Genomic DNA, 11,882 nt, shown 5'->3' on the forward strand with positions numbered 1-11,882 from the left:
CTGTAAGGGTAAGTCTTGCCTCATGAATTAGAATTAGAATTCTTTCAAAAGGTCAACAGGCATGTGGATGCCGTAGAACCCGTGGACATTATATATCTGAACTTTAAGAAGGCATTCAACACGGTCCCTCACCAAAGGCTACTGAAAAAACTCCAGTGTCAGGGAATTAGAGGGCAGGTCCTCTCATGGATTGAGACCTGGTTGAAGACCAGGAAACAGAGAGTGGGTGTCAATGGGCAATTTTCACAATGGAGAGAGGTGAAAAGTGGTGTGCCCCAAGGATCTGTCCTGGGACCAGAGCTTTTCAACCTCTTCATAAATGACCTGGAAACAGGGTTGAGCAATGAGGTGGCTAAGTTTGCAGACGACACCAAACTTTTCCGAGTGGTGAAGACCAGAAGTGATTGTGAGGAGCTCCAGAAGAATCTCTCCAAACTGGCAGAATGGGCAGCAAAATGGCAGATGCGTTTCAATGTAAATAAGTGTAAAGTCATGCACATTGGGGCAAAAAATCAAGACTTTTCATATAGGCTGATGGGTTCTGAGCTGTCCGTGACAGATCAGGAGAGAGATCTTGGGGTGGTGGTGGACATGTCAATGAAAGTGTCAACCCAATGTGCGGCGGCAGTAAGAAAGGCCAATTCTATGCTTGAGATCATTAGAAAAGGTATTGGGAACAAAATGACTAATATCATAATGCCATTGTACATATCTATGGTAAAGCCACACCTGGAGTATTGTGTCCAGTTCTGGTCGCTACATCTCAAAAAGGATATAGTGGAAATGGAAAAGGTGCAAAAAAGAGGAACTAAGATGATTACTGGGCTGGAGCACCTTCCTTATGAGGAAAGGCTACGGCGTTTGGGCCTCTTCAGCCTAGAAAAGAGACGCCTGAGGGGGGATATGATTGAGACATAAAAAATTATGCATGGAAAGGATAAGTGGATAGAGAGATGCTCTTTACACTCACATAACACCAGAACCAGGGGACATCCACTAAAAATGAGTGTTGGGAGAGTTAGAACAGACAAAAGAAAATATTTCTTTACTCAGTGTGTGGTTGGTCTGTGGAACTCCTTGCCACAGGATGTGGCGACAGCATCTGGCCTGGATGCCTTTAAAAGGGGATTGGACAAGTTTCTGGAGGAAAAACCCATTACGGGTTACATGCTATGATGTGTGTGTGCAGCCTCCTGATTTTAGAAATGGGCTATGTCCGATGCAAGGGAGGGAACCAGGATGAGGTCTCTTGTTATCTGGTGTGCTCCCTGGGGCATTTGGTGGGGCCGCTGTGAGATACAGGAAGCTGGACTAGATGGGCCTATGGCCTGATCCAGTGGGGCTGTTCTTATGTCATTTATTAGTAGAGTCATTGGGGGGTGTGAGCCCCACACCAGAACATGCTGTGCCTTGTCAATTGTCAAAAACCTGATGGTGTGCTTTGACAATTTTAGCCCTTCGTCAGTGTGCAATGAGGTGAAAAAGGTTAAAAATAATTGGTCTAGGGTCTCTTAACCCTTCTTCTTAAACTAGCCTACAGAAAGTTCATGATAAGACATGCTGCTATTATATGTACAGATTGTCAAAACTGAACCAATGTAGAAAGACATAGATAGAGGGAAGCAATCGTTTTCATTTCTGAGCTGAGAAAGCGAGTATGTTACCTTGGATACATATGAAGCTGTAACAGTCCAATATTCTTTACTTTGTCTAGCCAGATTTGCAGAGACTACTTGAAGGTCATATGGATCATAGTGTCCTTCAGGGTTACCCCTGCTTCTTATCAGACAATACACATACTCTCCATCATCGTATAGTAATGTACGTTTCTGATAACAGAGAATCGAAATGGTAATACATGAAATACAGATGTGTAAAGTTTAATTTTTTATATAAGTGTTATTCATTTTAGCAATCAGTCATATATAAGGCACAAACTTACCAGGCCCAGGGTCTGCTCCAGTAGAAGGAGGCCAGTGCGCATCCTTGCACCAGCCTCCCGAACTCACATGATGACACAACTGTGCTTTATGGCATGTTTGCGACAAACCTGGGTGGGCACAAGAGTCTTGCGCCAGCCCTGCACAACTTCAAGATTGCACCCTAAATATGTTATTAAGAGGTATGTTTAAGAAAGCAGAAAGCCCTTGGAAGTGGGGACAATCCAATCCTGTTCACAACTGCAATATAGCATTAATCTTTTCCCATGTACCATTTTCCTGCCAAAAATTGTTTCAGTAAAATAACTAATTGCCACAAATAAAGGGCCAACTTAAATAACCTTCTGGGGGTTATTTTCACTGGGAAAGCTATGCAGAAGGGGAAAGCCTTACCTCATCCTTCATAGTTCTGATCAAGATCATGTCCCTCTGCTGCTGCTTTTTGCTATGGAAGGGCACAATCCTAACCCCTTACATCAGTGCTTTCCAGCATTGGCATAGTGGTGCCAATGGGACGTGTGCTGCATCCAGCAGTTGGGTGTCACTCATGGAGGCCTCCTCAAAGTAAGGGAATGTTTGCTCCCTTACCTCAGAGCTGCATTGCCCTTATGTCAGTGCTGGAAAGGATAAGGGGTTAGGATTACACCCGAAGTCACATTGTGTTGAATAGCAGGATATAAATATTTTGTTTTCCAGTCTTAAGTATTCCTCTTAATAACACATATAACTTACCACATACCGCAGACACTCAAGTATAAGTCACTCACAGATAAGTTGAGGGCAGGTTTTGAGTCAAAAATCATGGAATTTTCTATGACCCTCAGATAAGTTGGAAGGGGGATAAATTTAGGAGATGTCTGACTATAATTTTGTCTGATTTTACCTGAGGCCTTGAAAAATAACCTACTAGTAATTGTAACCTAAGAACAATGCAGTCTCTAATTAATTAAAAATATAGTAAAAGATCATAAGATACATTTTTATTCATTAACTTTTTTAATTTTGTTCTTCACAACCTTTTTGTAATCTCTACCAGAGTAAGTGCACTGTCAACAAAATACTGGTAGAACCAATAACCAAATTCTTCTTTAAGGTGCCTGGTGCGTTAAGTCTCAGTCTCAACATATTACAGCTTATAACACATAACTGGGAGTGTGTAATTCAATTCACAGCAGAGAGACAAGCAACAAGGCATGAGTGTGAGAAAATGCAGCTACACATAGTTGCAACCATATTTACTCAGAAGTAGACCCACTGCTTTCTATGGGTGTTATTCTTAAGTAATGCTGCAATGAATTGTAGCCTCAGACTAAATTCAGATGGAAATGACGATTACATCCTAGTGTTTAAAAAATCCAGGATACAGGAGATACAGGAAGCTGGACTAATAATAATAATAATAATAACTTTATTTCTACCCCGCCTTTCTCCCCGAAGGGACTCAAGGCGGCTTACAACATATTAAAAAACAATTTAAAAAACAAATAAAAACATATTAACACATACTAAAAACAGCAGTCAGAGTAAAAAAAAATAGGTAAAAAAGAGCATAGAGCAGCAGCAAGTCATAAAAGAATCAGGCCTGTAAAAAAAATATTAAAAGATGTTAAAAAGATGTTAAAAGGCCAAGAACTCAGAAGGCCTGTTTAAACAGAAGGGTCTTCAGGCCTTGCCGAAAGGTCTCAAGAGAGGGAGCCATTCTTAAGTCAAGGGGAAGGGAGTTCCATAGCGTTGGTGCCACTACTGAGAAGGCCCTATTTCTTGCAGCCACCCCACGTACCTCCCTAGGCGGCGGCACTTGTAAGAAGGCCTTCTCTGATGACCTGAGAGGGCGAGCCGGATTGTACGGGAGCAGGCGATCTCTAAGATACCCTGGTCCAGAGCAGTATAGGGCTTTAAAGGTCAATACCAGCACCTTGAATTGGGCCCGGAAACGAATGGGCAGCCAGTGCAGCCGCTGGAGAAGCGGACTGACAGAGTCGAACCGCCTACCTCCAGTAACCACACGGGCCGCCGCATTCTGCACTAGTTGCAGTTTCCGAACCGTCTTCAAGGGCAGCCCCACATAGAGTGCGTTACAGTAATCTAATCTCGATGTCACCGAGGCATGGATCACCGTGGCCAGGTCTGCACGATCCAAGTACGGCCGCAGCTGGCGCACCAGCCGAAGCTGAGCGAAGGCCCCCCTTGCCACAGCCGCCACCTGGGAATCCAGGAGCAGCTGCGAGTCCAGGTGGACCCCCAAGCTGCGGACCTGCTCCTTCAGAGGGAGTGCAACCCCATTCAGGGCAAGCCGATAGTCCAGCACCTGCATCGAGGATTTCCTAACCAGGAGAGCCTCTGTCTTATCCAGATTTAATTTCAGCTTGTTAGCCCCCATCCAGATCCTCACTGCCTCCAGACAGCGCTCCAGGTCCTCAACCGCCACCCTGGAGTCTGGAGGAAAGGAGAGATAGAGCTGGGTGTCATCAGCATATTGACTAGATGGGCCTTTGGACTGATCCAGCGGGGCTCTTCTTATATTCTTATGTCCTTCACCATCCTGAGCAACTTCACAGACAGTTGATCTGCCTCAGTCATCATGACATGATCAAGTTGCAGTCAGTGCAAATCCTACTGATTAATTTGGCAATGAGATGGAGAGATACAAGAATGTGTATAGAAAAACACCCCTTCCATGTCACTAGAAAAACATTCTTTGTGGATTGGGGACCATGATCAGCTCAGTAACAAAGTTTTCCTGTACTTGGCATTATAATCATTAAAAATTAATGTAAACTGGCCACTGCTGTCAACAGGTCCTGCATTTATCCTAAATAATAAAATAAATGGACTTGAAGTGAAACAGAAAATACCTGAAGTGTGATCTTCTGAACTTTAGATAAATATGCTGGTTTAGCTACAAGTCTAAGTGGTGTTAATGATGTCTGCCACCCAAGTTTCTCTCTCAGTTGCAAAATATGAGATATCACATCATCATTTGCGGGCTCTGGAGAAGAACAGAAGAAAACACTGAGTGTTATTGTCAGTATTTTGCCAATGTTATAAATGTTCCCATAGAACACAGTCCAGTTGTTATATTTAACTGTCACACAAGACTTGTGGAAAAGCCCTCAAATTGTGAACACATTATGACAGCTAGGACAGTCTAGGGCAATATAATGATTTGTATCGTGGTCACCAAATTAAGAAAAGACCAGGAAATTAGGATGAGCACACAGCCTGCATATGAGAATATTATCACAATCAAAGAAAAAAGAACTTGTTCCACCCGCCCCCCCATCCCTGTTGCTGCCCTCCCCCTGCCTCTGTGAAACTTGGATTTACTTGGTCCAGCAGGTGCAGCTCCACACAACAGCAGGAAGACACTGGCCTTCCCAACAGCACTGTTAACTCTAGTGCTGTCGCAAAGCGCTTGGGGTCTGATGCATCAGCAGAGCATGCATTCCACTGGCACAGCCAATGGAGGATTCAGCCATCAGCTTTCTGAAGTCAGAAGCCTATTTGCAGTGGGGCAGAGCATGCTTTCAAGTGTTTTTTACCAAGTAAACTGTCATTTCTGGTTTAAAGCAAGTTACTTTTACAAAACAGACACTCCCAGTCTGAGGCAAATAAATTCTTTTTTGTGTTCGGGCCAACTTAAATCTGTGCTCAGTTAAACATTAATCAATTCTAATTGCCTCAAGGTACGTGGAACAACTGAGAGCAGATTTGGTCCATTAAGCATTGCAGTTTTTTATGGGCATTTTCAGTGAATTACATATTGTATAAATTATAACACTGGAATAGTGTTTTATTTTATTTTATTCTAGCTGGAGTATAAATAAAATATTCATTTTTCTTTTGATTGATCACAGCTATAAGTCATCAATGGATAAAACAAACACAAGGCAAACTGAACACTTTGCAAGTTGGACACTTCAGGAGCTTAACTGCCAACAATATTTCACTTTTGATGTACTCACCAGTTATGTCATAAGAAGGAGAAGACTTTTTTTGGACAAATCTTGGACTACAACCAGCTTGAAATTTCATGCATGTCCTTTTATGGCAACTTAACTGTGTATCAACAGTCTCAACTTCATTTTTTTCATCTGCACTTGTAAAAGAAAACCAATATAAGTACATAACCACTGTATAAGGGAAAACATATTTATTATCTAAAATAATTATTAATTATGTAAATGATTTATCTACATTATTCTCAATATTTATTGTTATTCTTCTAAATATTATCCATATTATACAGTGTCTTAAAAATGTATACACATTTTCATGTGCTCTAATTCATACATACTTCTTTGTAGAAAACTTGCAACTCTGGAACATCTGAGGGAAGCATTTGAAGAGATGAGGGGAACCATCCCAATGCATACCTTGGTATATGTCTGCAGATCCCTTATAGTCAATGATGTCAGCATAATACAGATGAAAATGCAGAACATTTTGAGCACTTGGTTGGTTGGTCGGTCAGACGGTCTGTCTGTCCAACTGACTGACCAGGTCAAGAAACTAATTCTATGTACACCATATGCAGTATGTGTGTGAATTATAGTGTTCTAATCTAGTAGATGTATAAATTGTAGCATAATACATTTGACACTATAAAGTGCGTGTACATTTTCTTGAGATGCCTTAAATATTTTACATAAGTTGTATTTTTACTCAGATGATACTGGTGACTCTCCCCCTCAAAAAAAAATTCAGGGGAAAAACAAAATAAATCCCAACTAAGGACAGGTGAACAGGGCACTTCCCTTCTGCATGCAATTGATCCCATACACAGAGCTAAGTAGATAAGTCTCTATGATAATCTGGCTACAAACAGATGAAGCTTGGAGAAGTCAACTCTACAAGCTTTGCAGCATATAAGCTTTTAACAGCCTCTGTGTTCACAGATGCTAGCTGCCATTCTGAGGCCTACTGAGGCCAATTGAGTGGTCTGGCGTCACCAGCCTGGCGTGACCTAGGAGATGCTGACAGAGGCTCCAGGTAGGTAATTGTGTGACACTCAAGAGTGGACCCCAGCATTCCCAGAATTTCTTATCTGGGGGGATCTGGAACCAAACTTCTACGGAAAAGGCAGTTTCATTGTATCTATCATTATGTCAGGTAGCATGTGTGTGGAGTAAAGGCCTACATGTTGCAGCTTAATGCAATGTGTGCGCTTGTCTCATTGCACCAATCTGCAATATGCCTTAGTTGGCAGTACCAAGTTTCACTGCTTGTAAGCAACTTCTGCCTCCACTGCAATGTAGTCCCTAAGTTCAACATTACTTGACTGCTTGAAATACTGCATTTTTTTGAAACCTCACAGATATGGGGGGGGGGGGGAGAGATAAACCATCCCTTACCTTTTGTGATCCCAGTACCCAGTGCAGAATTTTACTTCTCCTCCTCAATGGTGACTCAACTTGCATTTCTTTTACATTGTCCCATAGAACTATTATCCTACTAACTGAGCAAGAATTAATTTTTAACGTGGTGCTCCTCTAATATTTAGCAAGGGGAGAGCAATTGTCTGGATTCACCCTGCACAGCATCTTTTCCACTGGCTGTTTGCAGATGTTTCTTTTGTATCTTTTTAGACCAGGAGCCCTTTTGGGACAGGGAACCAATTATTTTATTTTGCTTCATAAAACTCTTTGTGAATGCTTCTAATTTCATATACAATATATATATATATATATATATATATATATATATATATATATATATATATATATATATATATATATATATATATATATATATATATAATTTATGTATAACCCTTCTTCCTCCACTTATGTGGATGCCCAGGGCACCAATGCATATATTATACACACAATCTGATTCTTCTTATATAATCTTTGCATAATTGTGGAATATACATTAGAGAAAGGTAAGAAACCACAATTAACCATTCAAAAATCCTTTTACTATACTAAGGTCCCAATCCTATCCAACTTTCCAGCATCCAGCCAGGTAAAGGAAGGTAAGGAAACAAATTTATTTTCCACATTTTTATACTGCCCTTCGTCCAAAGAGCTCAGGGCAGTGCACACAGTTTCTCCCTTCCTTTTGTCCTCACAAAAACCCTGTGAGGTAGGTGAGGCTGAGAGAAAGTGACTGGCCCAAGGTCACCCAGGAAGCTTCATGTTTGAAGGGGGATTTGTACCTAGATCTTCCAGGTCTAAGTCCACCTCCCAAACCACTACACCACCCTGGCTCTCTTACCTTGAGGGGGCCCCTGTGACCTCCCCCCCACCCCGCAAGATGCAGTGCAAGTGCCATTGGCACGGCTGCATCAGTGCTGGAAAAATGGGTAGGACTGAGCTTTTAGCCATTTAAGAATTCTTTGACTCTATTCCAAACCTAAACCTATTATACTTTCCTTCACTATCCATTAAATTGTCAGTTGATATACCAATAGCATGGCCAGATTCTTCATGAAAAGGAATAACAGAAAGTTCCCTTCTGCTCATATTTTTCAGCTCAGAGTTTTCCATGCTACTGCGTAGATTCCATTCAACCATTTCAGTAGGCTGAGAAACAATTGGCTTTGTTGCTATCTTAGGTATTCTTGAGAAACTAAAAATGAAAAGAAAAAAAATCTAAAGCCCATTCTACAAGATAACTTAGGGCACAATCTTAACCAGGTCTACTCAGAAGTAAGTCCTATTGTGTTCAATGGGACTTACTCCCAGGAAAGTGAGGTTAGGATTTCAGCCTTAATCACACAGAAGCAATGTTTACATGCCAGCTTTATCTGTCCACAAATATGCAGTACTGATATTAAAGATATTAAAACATGACATTAATTAAAGAGCTGCTTCTAAACCAGGAGTGTCAAACTCATTTTATACAGCAGGCCAAACAGCACTCATAGCACCTACTGAGGACTGGAAGTGATGTCGTTAAGCAGGTGATGACCAGAAATAAGCACTTTTTCTCACTTGGGAACTCATTAGCTACACATGAGAAAATATAAAGATCTGGTCATATTTTTCAGAATGTGCAAGAACCATTTATCATGTGGGCTGCTCTCAAACAACACTGCTTCTACTGAAGTATCACTTTGCAACTCAGCAGCTGAGAGGTGCTCTGCAAAGTGACTCCTCAGCAAAAGCAAGGAAAGGGTGGTTCACATGATAACAGGGCTCTCCCAGTGCCTCAGCAGCTTCTCCCTTTCTCACCCCTCTTGGTCTGCCTCTTCCCCCTTGCATTTCTTGCCTTCTGAGGTCTCCCTCAGTCTTTCCTTCCCAGAGCCTTGGCAGAAGTGGTGCTACTGAAAGGGTAGCTTTCATGATAATTGGGTTCTCCAAGCACCACCTTTTTAGCAGTGCAGCTTCTACTGATGCATCACTTTGCAGTTCAGCAACTTAGAGCAGCTGATGGTGGTGCTGGGAGAGCCCAATTATAACAGGGTCAGATAAAGAGCTTCCATGAGCCATATCCAGCCCACAGGCCTTATGTTTGACACCTAAACCAGGGGTGTCAAATTTGTTTCATACAGCAGGCTGAATAGCATTCATGTTGCCTGCTGAGGACTGGAGATTATGTCATTAAGCAGGAAGTGATATCATTAAGCAGGTCATGACCAGAAAAAAAGCACTTTTTTCTCACTTTGGCACTCATTAGCTGCAAATGACAGAAGAGAAAATATGCAAATCTTGGTCATATTTCAAGATAAGTGAGAGCCCAATTATCATGCTGGCAGCCCTTTCAGCAGTGCCACCTCAGCACTGCTCAGCAGCTGAGAGCTCAAGGACCAGATGAAAAGCTTCAGCAGGCCACATCCGGCCCCCCAGGCCTTATGTTTGACACCCTTGACCTAAACTGTACGGATTTTCAGTAAAATTAGAACTCAAAAACATATGGTTTCTAACCCTGTGTTTCCCTTATAAAGCTAACTTATGGGCAGGATGGGGCACTTATAGGACAGAGATGGTTGGCAGGAGAAGTACTTCATCCTTCTAACACCTACTAATTCTCCACCAAATAAAATTTTTTTTAATTTTTTTATCCTAAGTTGGTTTCCAAAACCAGAAGTCTGGCTAAAAAGAAACACAGTCAGGCAGGGGAGCACTTGTGGGAAACCAGTGAGCACAGAAAGAATTAAACATCTGTCCCTCACTCCCGACTCTAGTCTTCTACTCCACTGCAAACAGTTAAAAAATCATAGCACACAACCATCTTAATGCTGCATCTGTGATACATGAACACAAGTCGCTGTCCGTGAGCAAGACAATAATTTGTGTATGAATTTCCTGCAGCTACTATAAGTTCAATAGTTGTATAATTCATCACTCAAGAATAGCAATTAAGGCTCCATAGCTCAGTTCAGGCAACATACAAAACTGATTTGCTTGATCAGGAAGGAACTAGTTATTGTTTCCTATGATGTCTAAACACAAGATACTGTGTGGATTAACTGCTCCCTACAATCTAGAATGCAAACTAGGATCAAACCATGGCTTCCAATCCTTGTTTTTAAGATGTGCTGAAACCACAGCTTCACACAGTTCATACACCATGGTAAACTGCATTAACAAACCAGGGACCTTTGAATTCAGTAAGCTGAGTAAAAGGATTAGAGGTGATTCCAATTCAGTAGTATAGTTAAGGAGGGGCTGGGGGAGTAAATTGCCCCAAGTACCACAACTTGAGGAGTGCCAACACACACCCCCAATAGTTGACCTGAGGTGAAAAAAATGGCCTCCTGAGGCCCAGGAAAGTTGCACCAGAGGTGCCTTTCTAAGTGTAGTGAAAACCCAAAGTGGCCTTCTAAAGCCTCTAGAAGGCCTTCGGAGACACAGGGAGGCCATGCGTGGCCGCCCCATGCCCGAGACCACCTCCTGGATGCCCCCAGGGGTGTTCTGAGCATCTGGTGCCTGGAGGTGTGAGCACCTAAGGGGGTGTTAAAAATTTGGTGCCCCCAGATGCTAGCTACATCCCTTAGCTGTGCCACTGTTTCAATTCATAGTTTATAGAATTGGATGAATTGGGCCTACACCTCTAAACTTTATAAAACAACCCAGAAGCAATACAAAGTTAACTCACACATATTCAACATCCATCTGTTGTGGATCTGTTTTTACTTTGTGTTTTCTTGCAGAATGTGCTCTATAAACAGCGGTGCGGAGAGTAGCAGGAATCTCAGGTGGAAATAGCTGGAGAAGTAAACCCCATTAAAACATGCTTAGTATGTCAAAAATGGAATTGTCTGAAGCTGAGTACAACTTTGCCAATGTTATGTACTCTGATATTACAGCTGATCTGGCTTTACAGTAATTGAAGATGACCCACAGTATACTTAAGATTCTTGTTCTCTAGAGCAGTGATTTTCAATCTTTTTCAACTCATGGCACATTGACGAAGTGCTGAAATGGTCAAGGCACACCAACAGCTTATTGACAATTGACAAGGCACACCACAATGCCAGTGGAGGGCTCACATGGGCTTTACAAATAAATGACCCTCCCCCAAACTCCTGAAGCACACCTGTGGACCATTCACAGCCACCAATGTGCCATGGTGCAGTGGTTAAAAATTTCTATTCTAGAGTAAGTGCACACAGGCTAGTCAGTGTCAACCAAGTACAGTCAGTTCTCTTTAACTGAGCATTTGCTATCTGCAAATTCGCATATCCACGGGGATCATAATGGCCACCCACTTCTCACATCTTGTGCCTCTGTTCTCAGCTATCCATGAACTGAACCTCTCTGTTGGCTTCCTGAATGCAGCAGAGATGTTTGACACCCCTGAGCGAAGTCCTGGTGGCTGTGGGTGGTTGCCCTGACAGCACTGCAGCAATCGCGGTGTTACAGGGACCCAGGGGCTTTTTTACTTACCTGGGGGGGTAGGAGTGGCCTCCAGGAGGGCCCAGGAGGTTCACAGCCCCCTCTTTTGAGGATCCACATCAAAACTTGCACTGGATACAGCACATGCCAGTTAGCC

General features: G+C 42.3%; 1 protein-coding gene across 1 annotated transcript in view; it reads right to left on the reverse strand.

Moving 5' to 3' along the window:
* The window catches only part of DNAH14 (dynein axonemal heavy chain 14), a 283,703-nt gene extending 277,635 nt beyond the window's left edge, over positions 1-6,068 (reverse strand). The window contains 3 exon segments of the mRNA XM_066623355.1: positions 1,665-1,829; positions 4,775-4,929; positions 5,906-6,068. Of these exon segments, the coding sequence (XP_066479452.1) occupies positions 1,665-1,829; positions 4,775-4,929; positions 5,906-6,068 (483 nt within the window).
* Between the last annotated feature and the right edge of the window lie 5,814 nt (positions 6,069-11,882).

This window comes from Tiliqua scincoides, chromosome 1 (genome assembly GCF_035046505.1).
Source record: "Tiliqua scincoides isolate rTilSci1 chromosome 1, rTilSci1.hap2, whole genome shotgun sequence".
Lineage (NCBI taxonomy): Eukaryota > Metazoa > Chordata > Lepidosauria > Squamata > Scincidae > Tiliqua > Tiliqua scincoides.